This window comes from Betta splendens, chromosome 7, assembly GCF_900634795.4.
Source record: "Betta splendens chromosome 7, fBetSpl5.4, whole genome shotgun sequence".
NCBI lineage: Eukaryota > Metazoa > Chordata > Actinopteri > Anabantiformes > Osphronemidae > Betta > Betta splendens.
In genome coordinates, this window is record NC_040887.2 from 417,923 (window position 1) to 441,392 (window position 23,470).

A 23,470-nucleotide genomic window follows, 5' to 3' on the forward strand; every position below is an offset into this window, starting at 1 on the left:
TGTGTGTGTGTGTGTGTGTGTGTGTGTGTGTGTGTGTGTGTGTGTGTGTGTGTGTGTGTGTGTGTGTGTGTACGTGTACATATACATATTACTACAAGCTCAGGTCCTCTACCAGAATCTTGGGAGCTTAGCTGTTCCTAGGACTGCACTCTTCTAGACAGCTCCTGCCCAACACTCATGCTCAGTCAGGAAACCAGCGTTCCACGTACAGTACCCTGTCAGTGGGCCTAGTAGGCCAGCCGCTGAATTCAGTGCTGAGCCCACAGTGTGCTGGCACAACACCTCTCTGGGCTTCATCCAGACAACAGACACTTGCCTGGGGTGAGATACAGGAGCATGTGGAGCTGCCCAGTCACTAAGCAGATGATGGACTTTATCAGAGGATTTTCAGAAGCAGGAAATTCATTGGGCCTATGTTGCCAAGGATTTGTTGTGGATGCTGCTTTAACATTCTAGGTTTTATTAAAACCGATGCTGATGATGATGATAATGTCTCTCTGTCAGTCATAACAACAAGACAACCAGCTGGCTGGATCCTCGCACACAAGGCAAAGAGACACCTTCCTGCATCGAACGTAAGTCCAGTTGAAATCATTTATAATAATGTTATTTTATTTGAGATGAGTAAATTAGACATTATATGTTTATATATTAGAGTCAAAGAATTATAAATATTTAATTTGCTTGTAATTTGTCACTGTCAATTTAAAGTGTCCTAGTCTGACTTTAGGCATTTGTTAACAATTGGACAGACGTACTGTTCGTTCCTGGTTTGACCAGCAGGGGGCAATACAGACACAGAGTAGTTACAGTCAGCGCGTTTCGTGACTTTAGCCAGATTTCTGTGGAGCTGAGTAGAAGACTGTCTGTGACGACAGTCACATGAAGCTTTGAGGGACTGACCTTGCAGAAGCAGAACATCTAAACTATGTAAGTGAGACATACCTGGACTCATCAAGGTGTCAGAATCAAAAGCAATTGATTTTAATATTATGACCTAAAGAGGTTTAGTGGAGATGGTGGAGAGCTACATTAGACAGATCTGGCCAAGTAGTTATAATAACAAGACAATAGACTGATTTAGCGTGTGGGCCTTGACAGGCATCCACTACTGTCTGGTGGCTGCATACAGTTCGTGACTTCCTGGGGTTCGAGAATACTGTGTCACGCTTTGGTACCAGCACATGTGCTTGTTGAATGTTGGTAGGTTTTCTGGGTTTTTTTTAATGTCCATCCCTATCCTTATGAAAATACACCAAACTTCAGATGTGAGCTGTCACTGACAGCTTTTGGGCCCCTGATGCTGACCCGGTGCCGTGTCCTCCCCTGTTTCAGTCCCAGATTTTACAGAGCAGCCCAGCCAGCTGAAGGGTTACTCCGTTCACACTTGCCTCTCTAAAGGTCCTCGAGGATTTGGCTTTAATATTGTGGGAGGAAGTCGCCCCAGAGAGTTTCTTCAGGTGTACAGCGTCACACCTGGAGGACCTGCAGCCCTTAACACAGGTACCACTGCTGTTTCTACTGATTGTACCACTACTGCTGATGCAACTGCCGCCAGCGTGTGTCAGACAAGCTTCAGCTCTTACTGTCTGTCTAAAGGAAACTGATTAAGTCTTTGGCATTATCCCTGTTTAGTTAAATATAAGCAGTTTAACTGTGAACCATCAGCACCAATAAACCTCTCAGCCCTGACCAGGAATCCAGTCAGCGGGCAGCGATTATGTTGTTGGCCAAGAAAGAATAAAGGCCTGAATCTGAGTCTGTTTAAACTATCCTGGGTTCTTGCACTGGGTTGTTGCACTTTTGTTTTTTCAGGCTTATTTTTCTCAGGACCATAATCATGTGATCTACAACTAATCCACAGTGACCGAATAGCCACTGAATACAAACTCACGTACTGTATGATGTAGTTGATGCTACATGAGCACTACTGCCCCCTCTCTTTGTCTAAGCTAGTTGCCTATGGGCAGGGTACACCCTGGACAGGTCGCCAGTCCATCACAGGGCCACAACCATTCACACCCACATCTACGGGCAATTTTACAGTGACCAATAAGTCTAACGCATGTTTTTGGACCGGAAAACCCGGAGTGAACCCACGCGAACAAGGGGGGAACATGCACCCGGTCCGCCTTCGGGAATTGAACCCAGGACCTTCTAGCTGTGAGGCGACAGTGCTGCTTGGTGGGACTGTTTGCCATGTAGCAATTCCAAGCTCAGCTCTGCTGCACTAATACAACTGGTTCCTGTCAAACTCATTGTGTCCTGGTCTATGGTCCTGCAGCTGACATCCTGGTTTATATCAACAACTCCTGCGTGTTGGGACGCTCTCATAAAGAGGTGGTGGAGATGCTAAAGTCTGTGCCAATGGGTCAGAGCGTGGACGTGGTACTACGGAGAGGCTACCCAATGCTCTACAACCCTGATGGCTGTCCCAAACAGAGCCTGGAGAAGGTACAGCAACAGCTCATGTGACTATACAAGTTAAAGACTTATGTGATTTTTTTTAAATCACTACCCTGCATCTAAACTTCCAACAGCCACCGATCTCCAGTGAGACATTCAACCTGAACCAAGGCCTGACACATCTCACTTACAGCCAAACAATGGAGGCCAACGGCAGCTCACTAGGTCAGAGTCGAAGCTCTTTGCGTTAGCAAATATATAATAAATATTAAAAAAGCAAGACAAGTTTTAAGTACTATAATTTCTGGACTATTGAGCACACCTGAATATAAGCTGCATCTAATAGGTTTGAATAGGAAAAAGAATTTGTACATATATAGGCCACACCTGTCTATAAGCTGCAGGTGTCCATGTTGTAACGTGAGAGACTATTAGTGATACTGTTATAACGCGAGATACAGAAAGATTTGACACAGAAACTTTTTTGTAACTTTTAATTAAGCAAATGCTTTTTTCCGTACAGTGCCTGTAACACTGATAGTTAAAACAAATAAAAAATACAGGAGCGTACCAGAAAAGTCATAAATCACAATCTTCATCTTCCTCTTGCTCAAAACAGTCTCATTGGTCCACTGTTACCTGTTCAGTATGTTTATTGGTCTGACGTGATGAGGCTACCAGTAAATTCGGCAGCATGAAGCTCGAAAGCCAGTAGAAATTCACAAATTAGCTGCATTGTCTAACGGCTTATAGTCTGGAAATTATGGTGGTTATACACGTATGCATCTCATTCCGATTTCCTCTGAAAACATGGGACAGCCTGTATGTTGGGGGTTACCTTTTACCTTAGACAGAACATAGATATTCTGGTTTTATCTCATTGTTGATAACAATCTGTAACTGAACTCTCATGTTCTTCTGATATCACTCTGACAAAATAAATACTTTCAAAATGATGCTTTGTGTCCCTCGGCCTGTCCCAGGGCCCGACCAGATGCCCACCTCTAATGCTGCTCAGCAAATGACAAATGGGATGACAGGCCCATCCACACCCACATCTTCGGCCTCAGACCCTCTGGGTCCACAGCCCCCTTTAGACAGAGCTACGACCAATCACAGTGACTCTGATGGTGGTCAGTCCAGCACTGAATCTCGAAGGTTGGTGTTACCATAGCTCAACCAAACACCGCTCCAAGGGAGAGGCACCTCTAATTATAGAGTAATGATCTGTTCTGATTAGACTGCCTCTTCTCCAGCCACGAAGACCTAAATCTTTTGTCTGTTCTCTTCTCCTCAGGTATTTGATTCGTTACAACAGCAGCACCCTCCCTGCTTTCTCCTCCTCCTCGCTCCTGCACCACCAGAACTCTAAGTCTTCAGAGAGTGATCTGTCTACATCCACTCTCCCCATTTCATCAGCTACGCTCCCCTTCAACTCCTCATCCTCCCACACTCTATCCAAACTGCCTGTCTCTGAACCTGAGACAAGTCTCATTCAGAACTCCAGCAGCCACACCAGCGCAGACAAGCCCCATCCCTCCTCTGCATCTCCAGGAGTTCCAGCTATTCCCCAGAAAGCTCCTGCTATGACACCACCCAGAGATGTCCCCTCCTGTGGCTTTAATGGATGTCCAGCCAACCACCAGGCCCCCTCCCTAGCTTCCAGAGGAAACCCCGGCCTGGTGCTCCCCTTGGGGCCGGGGTTACCCATGTCACCTCCTGATGGTGAACTTGTGCCAGTGGCCCTTGGTCGGAATGATGGTGGAGGGCTTGGATTTAGCATGACAGCTGGGGGGCAAGGAGGCCAGCTGGCAGTGGTGAGGCGGGTCTGGGATCAAAGACAATGCCCCTCACTGCAGCCAGGTGACACTATAATGAAGATCAATGGAGCAGATGTACAAAGTCTCAGCTTGTCCCAGGTAAACATGACAAACCTCTGCCCTGGTCAGATGAGGGATGGCTCCTGACCTGGTTCTTCCTGACATGGACGCACAGTGACCTGGATGCCAAATAACCAATAGTATAAGTTATATTCCTGTCCTCAGGTCCAGAGGGTTCTCCGGGAACACACCAAACAGGCAGAGGTCGTACTGTTAGTCTATAGAGCAGGTAGGAATTATTTCATGAGCAATGTTACAGTTGTTATGTGCTGCCTTCACATATAAAACTGTCTCTGTCAGCAGGCCCTGTCATGTCGCCAGTCATTACCCCCAATTTCTACAAGTCCCTCCCCTCCTCTCGTGGCCTGACCAACCCCTCCTACTCACACTCCTCAGCTGCAGCCAACTTGCCTTCTCCATCCACAGGTGCCTTGGTGGGGGGCATCCCCCCACTCAACCAGACTGGCTTGGCCTCAGAAAGTCCCCAGGAGAGCCACTTAACAGGTTCAGGGACCCACCACAGTAAATGCATGCCGACATGATGCTGTATGCCCATGAACAAAGCAGCAGTTCCCAAAAGTAATTAGTCTGATTGATTTTTGTTTCCAGGGGCCTCTCCTGTCAAGACGCCTGATGGACCCCCAGTCTCTACCCTCATTCAGAGTACCAGCTTCCTGGACTCAGTTCCTGTAACACTGACATTAGAGCCACGTGATTTGCGGGGAGTAAAGGAATGCGCTGGTGGGACTCATCCTGTCAGAGAGGGCTGTGGGACAGCTGTGAAGGACACAAGAGGTGGTGGAGTGAAGTCAGTGGAGGTGGAGCTGAGGAGGCGGCCGGGCGAAGGCTTTGGATTTGTGATCGCCTCTCAGGAAGTGACCAGCGGTAAGTGAATCCTCCACCTCGCAGATGCTGCTGCTTGTTGGATGTATTCGATGCATTAATCAGGAGTATGAAGTTTGATTAATATGTAACAATTTTAAATCATATCACTTTATTGACTTGATGGATTGATTTGTTGGAAGAATCACCTTCATCTAATCTTTAGCTAAGGCAGTGTGTCCTACACCCAGGCTTCAAGCTCACTGTTCAAATGAGGACCTTTGCTATAACCGTTGCTGATGTAATGATCACGAGCTTGCTTGGTTGACCTTTTCCCTCCATGGGCTTCACTTCTCTGTGGACAGTCACTCTTTGTTGTTCGGGAGCTATGTGCTGGCGATAATGAGCGCTGCAGCCTTTGAGGGGAACTGCCAGCTCCCCACTGCTTTACTACTGCTTTACTGCAGTAAATGCATTCACATACATTTCTACTGAGTCTGTGGTGTAATCCAGCAGCACCTTAGCCTCTGTGTGTTTGCCCAATGAATTTAGCTGCATTCATTTGGAAGGAACAGCGAGGCCTCAGACATAATAATGTGTATGCTGAGCTCCCTCCCACCTCCCTCCCCTCCTGACAGCTCTCCGCCTCTACTGCTCATACTCGCCCGGCCGTTATCAGGCTCACAACCTGCCTCGCACAGACACACAGAACAAGCTCAGACGATGCAGTAGTTGGTTCACGTCTGGACTGTTCATCATGTTGGAGCGACTGCAGTTGGCTCTGAAAGCTGTCAAGGACTCCAAACGTAAGTCTGACTGATACGGGACAGAACAGGCCCATGCTCACAACAAACTATTGCGTGTGTGTGTGGGGGGGGATGCACCTTGCATCAAGGTGGGAACCACAAAACGTCTTTTCCTACCAAAAGTGAGGACATTTTGGCCGGTACTCACTTCTTTGAAGGCCTGTTCGAGGGTTAAGATATGATTTAAGGGATATGGTCCCTTAAATCAGAACTGAGTTTTGGTCCGGATTAAAGCAAGAGGTGTGTTGTGTTGGTTAGGGTAAGAGATAGCGAAGGCATTATTTCAATGGAGGTCCTTCTGTGTGTGTGTGTGTGTGTGTGTGTGTGTGTGTGTGTGTGTGTGTGTGTGTGTGTGTGTGTGTGTGTGTGTGTGTGTGTGTGTGTGTGTGTGTGTGTGTGTGTGTGTGTGTGTGTGTGTGTGTGTGTGTGTGATCTCTATGGTTTCTTGGTGTTGTGTAGTTTTGTGAACATATTCAATATTCATCTGTTTTAGGAACTATTAATCTGCTCCACACGCTGCCACTGCTTTCAGAACCTAAACAAATACTTGTTGTTATTAATGATTGTTGGAAGCCTCTGAACAGGTGCGAAACCTTTAGCTTAAACGTAGCTACGCCTAACATTCTCTGTAAACTCTGGTCCAGATGTGACTGTTACACAACCAACAAGCATCTTGTGTATTCTGCTGTGTGTTATGTAACCTTAAAGCTCAAGGACGCGGCACAGTGCTGCTGACTAATGAAGCTCTGTCTGCCTGGCCTCAGATGTGCCATCTGTTTCCAGCTGTGGCTTCATATTCGTACCAATCAACCCTTAACAAAGTGAACTCTGGATGAAGAGGATAACAATAATGTTTCAAGATTCAAAAAAAATGTTATTAATCCTAAAAACTTATGATTGCTTTCACAAATAGAAAGGAAATTAGTAAGTAAACTCTTTATATATACCGTAGCACTTTCACAGAATGACAAAGTGCTTCAAAAGGTGCAATGATATAGGATTAAATAGTGATACCACAGACACAAAAAATAATAAAACAAAGACCTAAATGCTCATTCAAATAACAGAAATAATACAGTAACAAAATAAAAAAATCATAAAACAGGTAAAACCTAAAAGCTCTGTCAACTAAAATGACTAAATAAATGTGTCTTTGGCTGATTTTTAAAACCATCAACAGATTCAGCCGTGCGCAGTGAGAGGGGCAAAGCATTCCACAATCTAGGAGCTACAGCCTGAAAAGACAGGTCCCTCCGAGTCCTTACTGTATGGTTGGATGGAGTAATTTGAGGAGCACAGAGCACAGTTTTAGGAGTATGGGGTCAATAGGTCTTTCATATATTGAGAAGCCTGTTCGCGTAATAATCAAAATGTTAAAATAAATTCTGGACTTGATCGGTAGTCAGTGAAGTGATTTTAAAACCGGAGTGATATTGGCTGTTCTAGGAATCCTGTTAAAAAGCCTTGCTGTAGCATTCTGGACAGTCTGCAGTCAATCTAAAGTTGACTTACATATTACAACTAATAAACCTGAGTTACAATAATCTATAAGTGAAGAAATAAAAGCATAAAAAATCATTACCAGATCCGCCTTTAATAAAATTTTACCTAATTTAGACATTTTTCTGAAATGATGAAAACAGTTTTTGACTAGGTGTCTTTTGTGAAGATCGAGAGACATAGACTGGTCAAACACAACATCCAAGTGTCTGAGGCTTTGCTGAATAGAAGTAGACCAAGGTGTTGTCTGATTGATGCGATCTTTTTGTCAGGTGCAATAAATAAGACTTGCAGTCAGTTCTAGATGGATGAAAGGCACTCTAACAACATTAACAAATAAAATCATCAAATCATCAAAACATCTACAGGACAAACTCCGCTATTCGGAAGAGATTTAAATTCATAATGTCCACGTAAGACACCTTTATTCTAATCGGTTTCAGTTAAGTGAGTGCTGCAGCTGTGTTAACATGCTATTACCATGTTAACGTGCCCAGAACTAGTTCATATGTACAGTATCAGCCACAAAGTGAACTTCAAGTGAACTTCAAGTATCAATCACTTATATTAGCTCTGTTGACAAACGTAATCTGAATCTGAATCTGAATAAAGATGGAGATCATCTTACTAAGCCCAAACAGGCTTAGTAAGATGTTCTGCTGTTTGATTGGCTGCTGTCTGACCGTGCGACCTGGTCTCTCGGCAGCCCCGTCCCTTATGTCCCACCGCTTTGTGACTGTGCGCCGCGGTAGCCCAGCAGCTCGCAGTGGACAGCTTCAGCCTGGAGACCATCTGGAAGCGGTGGAAGGGCGGCCGGTCGTAGGCCTGCAGCACCGAGACCTGGCCCAGATCCTGAGAAGAGCCGGGAACACGCTGAGATTGAGCATTACGCCCAGACACCGTACGTCCCACACAGATGCTGACTGATACTCTGTGACTAAACTGTATACATCACGGTTCCTTCTTTGCCATTCTCTCTTCAGATGACTGCTCCCTGTCAGCAGGAGCCGACCTGGATGTCAACGGTCGATTGGTAAAGGAAGGAGGGAGGTCAAAGGTCATTGTCACTGCCATTTATCAAATGTGTCTTTTCACTAATAGCACCAGTAACAGCATGTTGCCAGTCTTTGTATTTGTGGGAGGTTCCTTCAACAACTGAAGAGCACAAACAGAGGAAACAGGATATTCATCACATTCACGTAGTAGACCAGGGTGGATCAGTTTGTCACTGAATCTGCTCTCCAGAGCAGACAGTGTGTCCTGTAGTGGGTGAGACTTGTAGTCCAGAATAGATTTAAATTTTGCCAGAACCCTTCTGTCTCCCACCTCTCTCACTGACTCCAGAGGACAGCGCAGGACAGAGCTGGACTTCTTAATGAACTTGTCCAGTCTCTTCCTGTCATCACTGTGATGCTGCTGCTCCAGCAGATCACACCGAACAGGATTGCTGATGCCACCACAGAGTCATAGAAGGTCTAAAGGAGTGTCCACTTTACTCCAAACAACCTCAGCCTCCTTAGGAGATAGAGTCTGCTCTGGCCCTTCCTGTACAGTGTGTCTGTGTTGTTAGTCCAGTCTAGTTTGGTGTTCAGTTGAACACCCAGGTACCTGTAACATTCCACCCTCTGAATATTCATAATTTGGATATTCACTAGTGGGGAGAGAGGGATGGACTGACATCTATGGAAATCTACCACCATCTCCTTGGTTTTCCCCGTGTTCATCAGGAAGTGGTTCTGCTGACACCAGTTCATGAAGTTCTGTGCCAGTACTTTGTACTCTGCGTCATCATCCTCAGTGATGAGGCTGATAACTGCAGTGTTGCACGAGTTCCTTGATATAATGTTCTATGTGTAGTAAATCAGAACTAGCAGGATCGTGTGCTGTCTCCTAGGATGAGTCCAAGTTCTACAGTGTGGATCTGGAACGAGGTCCTACTGGGTTCGGTTTCTCTCTGAGGGGGGGCAGCGAGTACAACATGGGCCTGTATGTCCTGGGCCTAATGGAGGGGGGGCCAGCCCAGCGCAGCAGCAGGATGCAGGTAAAGACCCTCTGCTCACAACTTGAGTTCATCGACCAGGAGCCAGTTACAGTATTTCAAAGTTGATGGTAAATCTCATAAAAATCATGTAGGTTCTGCACTTTCCTTCCTCACAACTCACTGTGCTTTTCTTTGTTTGTCTTGTCCAGTCGAGGCAGAATGAACGTGGCAAGCTGGTTGGGATTCACACACATTGCCCCCTACTGGCTGCTAGTCAGATTGGGATCCGAGTCATTAGTTTGAGCAGATAAAGCTTAATTTATAGGCACAGCTCATTTTCATAAAAACAGACGTTCTGTCTTTGGTGAATGATAAAGTTGCACTTGTGCTGGCAGGTGTCGGATCAGCTGGTGGAGATAAACGGAGACAGTACGAAGGGAATGACTCACAGTCAGGCCGTGGAACAGATCAGAAGAGGAGGACACCAAATCCACCTGGTCCTCAAGAAAGGAAACGGATACGTGCCCGACTATGGTGAGACTTGAACACACCTCAGCACACCTCAAGACACTTGAATATACCTGAGCACAGCTCAACACACCCCAAAGTCATTTAAAGTCTAAGTCAACTAATGTCAATTTCTTCTCTATGTTTGGAAATACAGAGAACTAAAATTACGTTACTCTCATACCCCCAGCATAAAAACAACGTAAGAACACAGTGATACTAAAAATAGAAGAAAAATATAAATAAGAAAAGAGGAGGAGGATCAGGTTTGGAAGAGAGTACAGTTTCCTGACAGCATAATACATAACTGTTCCTGAGTCTGCTGGTCCTGGCCCGAAGACTGTAAAGTCTCCTTCCTGGTGGCAGCAGACTAAAGAAGCTGCGTACTGGATGGGTCAGGTCACCTGCAATGCAGACGGTGTGGTAGAGGCAGATGAGAGAGTTGTCTTTTGTGTGATTTATTATAAAAATAATGGGGAAAGTAAATCGAAAGCCCATTCCGATTGCATCTCATCCCTGTCGCTGTGTGTGTGGAGATGTTTACATTCTCACACCTGCATCACTGGCGTCTGAGTATCAGAGAGGAAGGAGCACTCAGCCTCTCAACAGTCAGAGAGACGCAACTCCCCGGCCTTGGGTTTGGGAGCTAGGGTCCAGAGTCTATCAGGCAGAGACAACTATTGAACAATCAAGGGGAAATGCCAAATACATACTGTAAAACAGAGGTAAGACAAAATATAAGATATTAATTGCAGAACATAAGTCATAAATCATATTACAGCATAGAATAAGGAAGAAACAATTTTTCCATTACAACAGCTTTACGGGAGAGACGGGTGCTGTAGATGTCCTGCGAGACACAGGTGATCCCTCGCAATGCACTGTAGAATATTTTAGCAGGACGCATTGTTGTCAGACCAGGAGAGGTTTTCTGTGATGTTCTGTGAAATCTAGTGCTTCTCACTCTTTCCACCTACGCATTGTTGATGGTCAGAGGCGCATGCTGCAGAGTTTGCAGTGTGTGAGCTCTCCTGAAATCAACAACAATCTCCTTCGTCTTCTTTACATTTAGGAGGAGATTTTTTTTGCATTACTTCACCAATTTTTCATGGGGGTTGAGAAGGAGTCAATGTCAAGAAGAATGAAGAGACACTCAAATTCTTCTAGAATTTTTATAATAGACATTATCATTTATTTGTGTGCATTAAGTTGCTAGGGCAGCTGAAGATGATGTAAAACACATTCATCATTTTCTGCCCTGGCGACTTTCTGAGGGCTCACAGACTACAACTAGTGCTTCTTGGTTTTTCCTGTACCTGCCCCAGCAATGGTCAGACTGAGGGGGGGCGGGGCCATGTTGATAGTGGGTGGGACAGGCCTGCTGGACGCAAAGGGTCCCATGGATGCGCCAGAGTGCAGTGCAAACAAGTTACGCCAGGGTACTATAGACAAAGCCGTCACAGCTGAAACTGGCCCGCAGTGAGCTGACAGAGAGGCATCGGGGAGATCCGACAGCTGCACAGCGCAATGAAGCTGTGTGCAGTAGACAGCTGATATCCCTGCGCTGAATTTTACTGCTGCCAGTTTCTCTTGGATGAAGTTGCGATCATCAGTTTTATGCTACATGTGGACAGAGGAGCTGGAAACTAGCTTCAGGATGCCAGGAAGAAACCAGAAAAAACAGCTGGAAAAGAACAGTCAGATGAGCACTGAGTAAGTAGTATATTTGACCGTTTATTGTCTTGGCTTGCACTGTGAAGTTTAAGTAAAGTTAAGAGCTCCTGCTTGTCATATTTTGTAGCATTAGCGTATGCTGCTAACGTTAGCTTGTGCATTAGCTTGGGTGGCTGCCACTCTAATACTAATTCGATAATTCACTTCATCCTTTCATAGGCAATATTGGTTGGTCGCGTATCATCACAGAGACTCCGTGAAGAGACAACCGTCTTGTTTTTCCAGCCACTAACAGCAGATGAAAAAAAGAAGAGGGTTTTGGCTAAGTGAAAAATCTGTGGCTTTCTAACAACTGTCTGCTTTGATCCAAAATAAAAGGCTGCTAAACAACTTAGAAACAATGTATTTATTCAAACACCCTGTTAAAATATAACCTTTTGTTTAAAAGGTAACACAATGTCTGAATGTTTGTCTGCAAACCGGAGGAGTGACACGCACTGCAGGGTCAAGTACGTCCAATCACTGCACGTTGGGAGATTCGTCAGAGTGCATTACATTCTGTGTGTTGTAGGATTTTACCATTTTCACAACACATATTACTGTAGCTTATACCTGTTTTCTCTGGACATAGGCCATCAATGTTAAATGTTTTTGCACATTTTGACTAATAAAATGTCCAATATTTATTACACAACTTGCCTTTCAGTAGTGAATTATCACTTTAATAAGTCCCACCACAGTAGTGTTGTCCACAAACTTGATGTAGAGTTTAGAGTGCACAGTCATGACTCAGCAGCATGAGAAGTGGGCTCAGCACACATCCCTGAAGAGCCTCTGTGTTCATGGTACTGGATGCGTTGTTGCTGACCCATACTGCTTGTGGTCTCCCAGTTAGGAAGTCCAACAGCCAGATGCACAATGAGGTGTTAAGCCCCAGATGAACCAGTTTATGAATTAGCTGTTGGGCCATGATGATGTCGAATTCTTACGTAACTGAAGTCGATGAACAGCATTCTAACATATGAATCTCTTTGTCTAAGTGAGTGAGTGCTGAGTGGAGTGCAGTGGAGAAGGCATTATCGGATGGGGGGTGAGAGCAACCGGACAGTAGTCCGGCAGGAGGGCGATAGCGATTTTGGGACGGGTATGATGGTGGTGACTTTAAAGCATGTAGGGATAATGGCCTGACTCAGGGAGAGGTTAAAAAAATGTCTGTGAAGACATAAGTCAGCTCCTCTGCACAGTCTCCCTGTACACGGCCAGGAATGTTTTGTGGATTGATCCTGCTAAAGGATCTCCTCACACTGCCCCGCCAGCCCAGCACTACTTGCAACATAAAACACACAAAAATGCTGTTTTGTTGGGAGAGCGAGAAGCAGCAAGTGCACGTCCCACCATCTTTCTCATTGTTCCGAACATACCTGAGCACACCTCAACACGTGAGCACACCTGAGCTGGCTGTGACTGGCAGCTGCTCAGACTCTCCTAATGTCTCCTAATATCTGCTTCTTGTGTTTTGTGTGTGTTTGATCTGTTTCCTCCTGTTCCTGCTCTGCTCCTCCTCATCTTTCTCAGTGGAGCTGTCCAGCCTCTCTCTCTGTATGACAAACTCCAAACAGGGCGAACCCTGTTTCTACGTGATCGGGCGCACGGAAAACTCTCGGTTTGTGACTTTCAGCTCTTTCACTTTCACCCTGTTATCTTCATCTTTACAACTAAAAACCACAATCATGAGGTTTATGCCGGTATTAGCGTGTAGTTCTGTGAAGTGACACTAACAATGTTTTAGCATTCACATTTCACATATGATCATTACAGTTACTACAAAACCACCCTGACCCATCACAATGTGTGTGCTTGGTTCGTTCTCACCTCAGTTTGTGTGTGAGAGATGATCCCTCGCGCCTGTTAGTCAAAGCAAAGTTGTCTTTGTGTGGATGAAGCCCAGTGAATGTACTGAGAGCTGACAGGTAAGTGTGATCACAGCAGCTACTGACAGATCAATAACCAGTGTTCCTCTGTATGTTTCAGGCCATGAGGAAGGAGGCCTCTCCTCCTCCCCCTCCTCACACAAAGAGGAGCAGGATGTGGACATGGTAACTATGACAGCCGTCTCCCACAGCTCACAGAGAGGAGAAGGAGGTGTAGGTGGTACAGTAGGCGAAGTGAAGAGGAGGTGGAGCAGATGGGGAGAGAGCAAACAAGGAAAAGGAGGAGTGTTACCTCCAGATCTGGACTTGGACCTAGAAGAGGAGGAGACCAGAGAGGAGGAGAGGGGGAGGAGGAAGATGGAGAACACAAGACGGATAAAAGAAGATGAAAGGAAGTGGAGAAAGGCTAAAGAGGAGAAGGGAAGTCACACTGTCAGGCAGAGGAAGAGGGAAAACCAGAGAGAGCAGGATAAAAGGCGCAGAAGCCTAACCAGGAGCACTCTGTTCTGGGATGCAGTTCAACCAAAGCAGCAAGAGCAACTGGCAGTAGGGGAGTCTGACGGGGGAGCGAGGGAGGGGAGGAGGATGGGGAGAGAGGCCAAAAGAGACAGGGGACAGGAGGAGTCCACCCGCCACGCAAAGCATTCTGGGAGCTCAGCTGCAGCTCAGACGGCAATGTTTGCCTTCCTCATGCCGATGGACAACAGCAAGTGTCTGTCCAACAGCAACTCAGCTGCCAGCTACTCAGAGGTCCGCCTGTCAGCAGCAAGCATCGCCACCACAGGGTGGAGGGAGCACTCTGCCTGGAGGAGAGCTGAGTATCCATGGCGAGAGGGGCATGCTCCAGGCCCCTGGCTGAAGCCAAGCCCACAAAGGCTAACACAGATCCTAAAAGGCAGCCGGCTTCGTGTACAGGAACTGGCAGGTGGCCTCTCTTTGTGATTGGCCAGCAGTAAGGACATTTTCTTAAATCGTCAGCTGTTTTTTATTGGATACTTACAAGGGCTTTTTTTATTGGCCTCCTGAGAGAAGCCCCACCTTTTCTTGCATCTTACTTGATAACCACACACATTTTTGCCTGATTGGCTTAGCAGCCCAAAATGAATTACATCCGATTGGCTGCTTTTTGGTTGAGGCCACTTAGTTGTCAGTGAAACAGCTGCAGAAAGAGCAAAAGGCTTAATTTCCAGGAGGTTCTGGTATTCTGCCAAGCAAGCAGATCACCATGGCAACAGATGCTAACCTCTAAAAGAAAATGTGTTCGAGTCTAATCTGGAGATAAAACGTGATCTGAGTGCAGCCTAGATATGACGCTAGCTATTCCCAGAGTCTCAGTCGGGGTCCAGGTCAGCAGATTCTGCATGATATGGGTCCACAGTCTGCTCGGTTCCGGACACCGTTCTTCTGACTGTCAAATCATATGCAAACAACATGTGATGCACATAAAAGAAACTGTCTGTAATTCATCTGTGTTAATCTGAGCATGTGAATGACTCCAATGATGTTTTTATTTTTATAAAGCTAACCTGTAAATGCTCAAAGACATTATCGTTAGAGATAAACTAGAACTGGAGATGTTGATTTGCCTGCTTGCTTGTAAAGAAAAAACCTAACACAGCCATACACACACACACACACAGATGTCAGGTCCAGCTGTGTCAATAATCACAACATCACCATAGCAACGCGGGCGACAGGACACCAGACGAACGCCCATGTTGGAGCACGCAGTATGGCCTGCAGCTCTGGATCAGAACAAGTGCCTCATTTCTAATTTTTAGACTTTGTCCTGCAAACGGACAGCAAGGCTGCAGGCAGAGAGCGACCCCCACCCCGCCCACAGTTTGTGCCTGTACTCGCTGTTTTTCTACCGTCCAACTGACACGTCTCCATTTCAAACTAGAGCTGGCTGTTTAGCTGAGCTGTATTACTTTAGATTCTCCACATTTCATGCTTTTGTCAAACCTGACAATAAATTTGTTTTTTAGAGGCTTTTGGGGTAACACAAAAAGAAGTCAGGTAATAAAGATACTGTTCAGGTTAACTGATAATGTCAGTAGTTACAGACAATTGAGTTGAGCATAACTCAATAATTTGGAATGAAGGACATGAGACACATCTGAAAATACAACCAAAATACTGTTATCCATCATGTTTGAAAGTCCACATCTTTCATGTTTCCCACGTTCTACAGCAGCTTGTGAATGATTTGTAAGCCTGTATCAAATAACTCATCTTCATAATCTGACCTGAGAGAATCAGCAGAAAATAGAAACTGACAACGACAAATAAATGAAATGGGTAAAAGGATGTTTTTTATAAGTACGGAATTATACCACGTATATGAGCAATCTAAAAAACTTGGGAAGGCATTATGTCAGTGGTAAGACCCCACTAAGATGTAAATGCACGTGTGTGTGCATGTGTGATAGCGTCCTTTAGCATTGGTAACAGCTTTTTCAGTCTCGTCTCAGGGTCCAACAGTTGTAAAACCCAGAGGAAGGGTTAGGTCCCACTAAGGCCAAACATTGTCTGACTTGTTGCATCATCACAGCTTCCTCAATAGTTGTTCAATAAGTTCTGATGGACTCGATGAGCTGCTGCTGGTCTTTACAGCTGACTGTACTGTACCTGCCCTTCAGCTACAGACAACCAACAATCCAGAACATATTTACATGTTTTGCTTGTTTGCACATATGGAAAAACACAAGAAAATGTAATATACAGTAAATGCTAAAACTAATGCGTAACGTGTTCCAGTTAATTAGGGACCTGAACCTGACTGTTACACTGAGAGGTCATCTCAAATCAACGAAGTCAGATGCTGGAGGAAGAGCAGACCTGTCAGTGAGGTTGGTACCGATTGTCAGAACCTGGGAAGTTCCTTGGTCAACATCCATTACATAACACAATTATTTTTCCTGTTTCTTGGCATAATGCCACGTGTTTATTCGGGTTACAGTCCATATCGATGAGGAACAGACTGAGGTTTGAACAGGATGCTGTTGTGATGAAGCAGCATCATTTAATAAAGTCTTGCACTTGACCAATAAAAAGTCAGCCAGGTTCACTTCCGAACCTCGTCTGTAGAACCGAGCTGACCGGTGGCTGCAGTGAAGTCGACTCCAATGATCGGTACATTTGTTCAGAAGTTCAGCTTTATTGGTTGACATAGCCAATTATGCTAATGCTAATTAAAGGCTTACAGACTTGCCTCACCATCAATTACACGTTTTGCAATTTCTCTCTATCCACATTTTTCCTCTTAATGTAGTTTGTTTTGTCTGGTGTAAACACAGTAATTGCACTCAAGTGTACACCTAAACAATCACGGCGAGACCCTCAAAGTGATCCTCGATCTGCATCATCTAGCAAACTCTCAAACAGAAACGTGCAGTAGTCCACAACACAGGACCTTATTGCTGTGTTTACTTTTTGTTCCTGCGGCAGACAGTTGAACAATAGGCGTGTAGTTTGAAGTGAGGTGTTTTGGTATGCTTGGATTTTTCTGTGCGAAACCAAGGACAAATTGCTACAAGTTTACAGATAGACCTACAACTGATTTGGAACAAAGCCAACGCAATTTTCTGTTCGGTCAGAGACGGTCCTTATTTGTTGATAGTCATGATCTTGTCTTCAGCTCATCTGGAACAAGCCTATTTGAGTTGTAAGTCAGTCTGATTTTACTTCACTATTTCAATATTTATTAATATACATTAATATATACCCACCAACCCAAGCACTGCAGCACAGGCCCATCAGACAGAGCAGCCACCCAGTGAACCTACAGTACCAACCTTCTCAGTGCCTGCAGCACACATCATTATTGCGTGCTAACAGGCACAATGAAGGTGAACTCTGAAAACACACAACAAATCAGGTCCACAGCCTGTCACTTGTTGTCTATACATTCATTGACGGCTCTACTGACCAGAGAAATGCAGTGAAAATCTGGGCGTTTGTAAGTGACCTCAGATGCTGTGACATCGTCAATGACCTCGGTCAGCAACTCCTCCTCTGAGTCGGACCACGGCCCCCTTAGCTTTTCTCGCTCCATAACTCCTTCAGTGCACCCTTCTCCGCCTCCAGGTGTGGTCTCCTCCCCTCCTTCTTCATCCCTGCACCCTCAGGCAGTCAAGTGTTGATCACAGAACAGGACCCGACAACTAGAAAGGCAGTGGTATTCTAACAAAATGAATGTAAACTGCATAGCATGGAAGTACAGTCTAAAAAAATATAAAAAAGCACTTTGTGCTGTTAGGAAAACATATTATTCCTCCCTAATTGAGGAAAACCAAAACAACCCCAGGTTTCTTTTCAGCACTGTAGCCAGGCTGACTAAGAGTCATAGCTGTGTTGAGTCTACTATCTCCTTAAATCTCAGCAGCAATGACATTATGAACTACTTTACAAAATTACAAAACAAAATTATCGCCATTAGAGAAGATATTCAGCAGCGACTTCTTCCAAATGACAGAACTCCCCCTCCAGATCCATCAACTTTAAATTTACCTCTGCCCTCTGTCTCACCTAGACAGCTTCTTCCCCATAACTCATGTGGAGTTAACTTCAATAATTATCTCTTCCAATGTGTCCACTTGTCTTTTAGACCTACTACTACTACTAACTAGCCAACTATAGGCCCATTTAAAATGTACCCTTTATGTTTAAGATTCTTAAAAAATCGCAGCTAAACAATTAACTGACCACCTGAGTGGGAATAACCTGTACAAAGAATTTCAGTCAGGATTCAGAAAACATCATAGCACAGAAACAGCTCTGGTTAGAGTGAATAATGATCTTCTCTTAGCTTCAGACAATGATCTAGTTTTTGTCATTGTCCTGTTAGATCTTAGTGCTGCATTTGATACAATCATAACATTCTATTACAGACACTAGAACATAGCATCAGTTTGTTCATCTTACAACAAATCCTCTACGCACAAGGATTAGCTTTGGAGTACCACAGGGTTCTGTGCTTGATCCAATACTGTTCGGTCTATACGTGTCACAGTCTGAGGTTTTGTCGGCATTTCCTGTCTTATTTTGTAGTCACTTCCGGTTTCTGTTCAGTCATGCCCTTTTCCTGCTTTATGTTTTAATCACATAATCACACAGCTGTTTTCAATCCGGTCTTTAGTTAGGCACCAGCACTTACCTTTGTTTTCTGCCCGATCGAGAGTTTTTGTATGAGGTTGTTCAGTTCCAGCACTTTGATTACGTGCCTGCCTGTCATCGTTTTTGCCTGTCTGAACTTGTTACCTTTTGGATCATTCCTGCGGGTACCGTAGCCTGAGTTCACTTATCTTTTGACCCAGTGCCTGTTTTGACTATCCACCAGCCTGCTGTCTTTGTAATGTTGCTGCTCTGCTTACCCAGTTCTGAACTCTGCTTGTACCTGGCTACTAAGAACATTTAATTCCCTCTATTTGAACCTGAGAGTCTGAACACTAAACATTCTTACACAAAAAACTAATCTCTTGTGCTGTACGTACTGTACATCAAGTCTAAACATCTGATGTTCCATTTGACTGACTAATAGTTTATGATATATGTTTGTCTTTACACCCGGACTCTGGCTCCTTACTATCCGACTCCCCACCAGACCCAAGGCTGTAAAACTCAGCCTCTCGTCTTCGAAGCACGCTCCTTCCTTTGAATAACAAGACACGATGATGCAGAAGTGAGAACTTACACATGCAGAGAGACATTCCACCAGAGCCAGAGAAAGGGGTTAAAAGGCAAAAGCAACTTGAGGATCGTGGGCTCTTTGCATCACACCTTCATGGTGTGTGCACTGATTTCCCCAGCTGGTTTTTGGTTTGTTGATGTGCACGATCAACATCCATGTTTTTGATTTGCTTTCCCCATTATTTTTATTTTTCTTTATTTTTACAATAAATCACACAAAAGACAACTCTCTCATCTGCCTCTTTATGTGAAATTATAGCCACAGTATCTTAACTGTAGAAAGAAGTGATGTTTTCTATTCCTAAAGGATCAAAGACATAGTATGAGGAACCAATAAGGTGACGACAGAGTAGCCAACAATGTCATGTGATGCCAGAACGGCTCTCTCTGCCACAGCCACTGCTCATAGACAGCATGAAAGTTCAGCAGCAGCTGGTTGAAGCAGGAAAATAGGCTACAGGACAAAAGAACAGAAGTCGTACAACCTGATTTCTCATCCGCTGTCTGAGTGAAAGGTCCGTGGGGTCAGATCACGAAGACCCACAGTAGGAGCAGACTGGAAAGCCAGCTTGAGGTCAGTGAACATTGTTCAGCCTCAGACGGCCATGTGATTTAGGTGTGATGACCACTTCACATCTTTACATCCTCTGATCAAACCTACATCATATCTGTGTGTGAGCCACAGGGAAGTGTGTGGCTCACATACAAACCTATAGCGTGCACAAATCCTTTTAGAAATATGGAGGATTTTATTACTGAATTTGTTGCAAAATGAAATTGTTTAAACCCACCAGACTGTAAAGTCATGCAGCAGTTGTCATTTAGCTGTTTGTCATTTTCAAATCACTCTGTGGGATGTTTTAAGCAAAAGCGATTCTTCATTGCAAGAAGGTAAGCATGGAAATGTGGAAATGTGTGTTTCAGACACACGTGTTTGTATGACAGTTTCACGGCCTCTGAGGCTTCAGAGACAGTCCTTTCCTGCTGGTGCAGGGCTTGTAGTAGCTGGTGAGTCTGATGAGCCCAGAACGTGATGGCTGCAGACATTGTGGGAGTGGGTGAGGCGTCCATGCTGTGGTCTGTGTCCTCCAGCTGCTGTGGTATCAGAGCTTCCACCCCGGCTTCTCATCTCTCTTTTTACTTTTGGAGATTTTCCTGATCTCTGGGGACTTTAACCATGCACCTCCTTCAGCTGCTCTGCCTACATACACCCAGTATGTGACCTGCCCCACCAGAGACAATAAAACACTGGACTTATTCTATGCCAACACCAAAGAGGCCTACGCTGCATCCTCCCTCCCACCGCTGGGCAGAGCTGACCACAACATCCTGCATCTCCTGCCTGTGTATAAACCTGTTGTACACAGGCAGCACAGTGAAGAGGTGGACAGCTGAGAGCGAGGAGGCTCTCAGGGACTGTTTTAACACCACTGTGTGGACGGAGCTCTGCGACCCACATGGGGAGGACATTAACGCAATAACAGACTGTGTAACGGACTACATAAACTTCTGCTGTGAAAACACTGTTCCCACCAGGCGGGTTCGGTGTTTCACCAACAGCAAGCCATGGGTCACCCCTGATATTAAAGCTCTGCTAAAGGAGAAGAAGAGAGCATTTAAATCAGGGGACAGGGAGGAGCTGAGGAGGGTGCAGAAGGAGCTGAGGAGGAAAATCCGTGAGGGGAAGTCCAGCTACAGGAGGAAGATGGAGGAGCAGCTGCAGCAGAACAATGTGAGTGAGGTGTGGAGGAGCCTGAAAACCATCTCAGGCTTCAAAGCTCCACACCCACAGGCTGAGGGGGACCTGAGCTGGGTCAACGAGCTGAACTCACACTTTAATAGGTTTGACCAAGCACCCACTCGCACCTCCCAGCAGCTGCCTCCGAACCTCTTGTCACCTCATACCACTGGATTACCAGCCCCCACAGCCCTTCACACCTTTACACAAAGCCCTCTACCCTCAGCCCTGACGACTGGCGACTCATCCCAACCACACCCCCTCACTTCACACCACACTGAGTCACTTCCTCAACCCCTCACTTCACACCACACTAAGACACTCCCTCCACCCCTATCCTTCTCCAGCACCCAGGTGAGAAGTGAGCTCAGGAAGATCAAGGCCAGGAAAGCAGCTGGACCAGACGGCATCAGCTCCAGACTCCTTAAGTCCTGTGCAGGCGAACTGTGTGGAGTTATGGAGCATGTCTTCAACCTGAGCCTCAAGCTGAGGGTGGTACCACAGCTCTGGAAGACCTCCTGCGTGGTACCAGTGCCCAAGACACCGCACGCCAAAGACCCCAGCAGCTTCAGACCAGTGGCTCTGACATCACACCTGATGAAGACACTGGAGAGACTGGTCCTGGGTCACCTCCGCTCTGCGGTGGGAACCTACCTGGACCCGCTGCAGTTCGCCTACCGACACGGCATAGGAGTAGACGACGCCGTCATCTTCCTCCTACATCGAGCCCTTTCCCACCTAGAGAAGCCCGGCAGCACTGTGAGGATCATGTTCTTTGACTTCTCCAGTGCCTTCAACACCATCCAGCCGATGCTTCTGAAACACAAACTGGAGGAGGCTGGTGTGGACCTTCATCTGACGGAGTGGATTATGGACTATCTCACAAACAGGCCTCAGTTTGTGAGAGCCAGGGACTGTGTGTCTGACACTCTGACCTGCAGTGTGGGGGCCCCACAGGGGACTGTACTGGCCCCCTTCCTCTTCACCCTCTACACGTCAGACTTCAGACACAACACGGACAGCTGTGTTCTGCAGAAGTTCTCTGATGACTCTGCGATCGTTGGACTGATCACCGATGATGACGATGCAGAGTACAGAGGACTCACTCAGAACTTTGTGGACTGGTGCCAGCGGAACCACCTCCTGATCAATGTAGGGAAAACGAAGGAGATGGTGGTGGATTTCCGCAGACAGCAGCCTGCTGTCATCCCACCGATGCACATCCAGGGAAGGGACATTGAGAGAGTGGACTCTTACAAGTACCTGGGAGTGCATCTGAACAATAAACTGGACTGGACTCATAACACGGATGCACTGTACAGGAAGGGTCAGAGCAGACTCTACCTGCTGAGGAGACTGCGGTCTTTTGGAGTGAAGGGGCCACTCCTGAAGACCTTCTATGACTCTGTGGTGGCATCAGCCATCCTGTACGGTGTGGTCTGCTGGGGCAGCAGCATCACAGCGAGGGACAGGAAGAGACTGGACAGGATCATCAGAAAGTCCAGCTCTGTCCTGGGCTGCACTCTGGACACGGTGCAGGAGGTGGGTGAGAGAAGGGTCCTGGCTAAACTGACATCCATCATGGACCAGGTCTCTCACCCACTGGAGGACTCACTGTCTGCTCTGGAGAGCAGCTTCAGTAGCAGACTGATCCACCCTCGCTGTGTGAAGGAGAGATATCGTAGATCCTTCCTACCTGCTGCTGTCAGACTGTACAATCAGAACTGTTGACCACATCCCACCACAGTCACTCACCCACTGCATCAGTGGTTTATATAGCAACCTTCTCTGTACAATATTTGTGTAAATCTGTGAACAATCATGTATAATGTTACCGGTACAAATCTTGTACCCATTACCGTGCAATAACCCTGCAATGACCTCATACTCACTCTAACTGTACTGTACTGCTTTGTACTGTGCCAACACAAACTGTTCTGTACCTGTATTCTTGCTCATCTGTACTGCTGTTGTGAGAGGTAATTTCCCCACTGCGGGACTATTAAAGGTTTTCTTATTCTTATTCTTATTTTGTTTCAGTAGTTTTGCTTTTTTAAATCTTATTTTTTGTCTCTAATTCTTTTGAGGAGTGTATGTCCTTTACACTAAGCGATTCTCCTTTTGAACCATAACCAGTTTTCCAATCATGGAAACATGAAACGCACTAATATCCATATTTACTCGTCATTAATTTTGCAAGGTTGCTGTCTGGTGGTGAAGTTGCCCCGAACCCATCTTTCAGACTGCAGCAGTTTCCTGCCTTAGATTTTTGTGTTCTGGCCGGAACCTTCCCAAAATCTTCCTTTTTAGTAATCCCTCACTGTCAGGCCCCTCTAAGCCCGGGTCCCTCATATCTCGAAAAACCTTCCCCTCTGCGAACGCGCTCCGTCTTTCAGAAGGCGTCTTATTTCTTGTCTCCCACTCTTGGTGAGGACTGCGCTCAGATCTGCACACTGGTCTGTATCCTCAGTACTGACGAAAACTCAGCCAACCCTTAGCAACCATCATCTCACCACCCAGAGCAGACTTTGACC

The 23,470-nt window shown here is 45.8% G+C and overlaps 1 protein-coding gene across 22 annotated transcripts in view; it reads left to right on the top strand.

Annotated features, from left to right (window-relative positions):
• magixa (MAGI family member, X-linked a) overlaps positions 1 to 19,424 on the top strand; it is a 29,157-nt gene extending 9,733 nt beyond the window's left edge. For 14 of the 22 annotated variants that reach the window (XM_029155681.3, XM_029155689.3, XM_055510155.1 and 11 more), the window contains 15 exons: positions 505 to 575; positions 1,336 to 1,503; positions 2,285 to 2,454; positions 2,541 to 2,631; positions 3,390 to 3,564; positions 3,704 to 4,325; positions 4,452 to 4,515; positions 4,587 to 4,790; positions 4,896 to 5,171; positions 5,747 to 5,914; positions 8,121 to 8,315; positions 8,398 to 8,471; positions 9,309 to 9,455; positions 9,791 to 9,929; positions 13,608 to 19,424. In XM_029155681.3, coding sequence (XP_029011514.1) covers positions 505 to 575; positions 1,336 to 1,503; positions 2,285 to 2,454; positions 2,541 to 2,631; positions 3,390 to 3,564; positions 3,704 to 4,325; positions 4,452 to 4,515; positions 4,587 to 4,790; positions 4,896 to 5,171; positions 5,747 to 5,914; positions 8,121 to 8,315; positions 8,398 to 8,471; positions 9,309 to 9,455; positions 9,791 to 9,929; positions 13,608 to 14,449 — 3,406 coding nt within the window. In that variant the 3' untranslated portion in view covers positions 14,450 to 19,424. Of the gene's footprint in view, positions 1 to 504; positions 576 to 1,335; positions 1,504 to 2,284; positions 2,455 to 2,540; positions 2,632 to 3,389; positions 3,565 to 3,703; positions 4,326 to 4,451; positions 4,516 to 4,586; positions 4,791 to 4,895; positions 5,172 to 5,746; positions 5,915 to 8,120; positions 8,316 to 8,397; positions 8,472 to 9,308; positions 9,456 to 9,604; positions 9,930 to 10,974; positions 11,414 to 11,536; positions 11,616 to 11,795; positions 12,890 to 13,151; positions 13,240 to 13,607 lie in introns of those variants that run through there. The other 8 variants (XM_029155690.3, XM_029155691.3, XM_029155693.3 and 5 more) reach the window with 8 other exon arrangements.
• Positions 19,425 to 23,470: the final 4,046 nt, after the last annotated feature.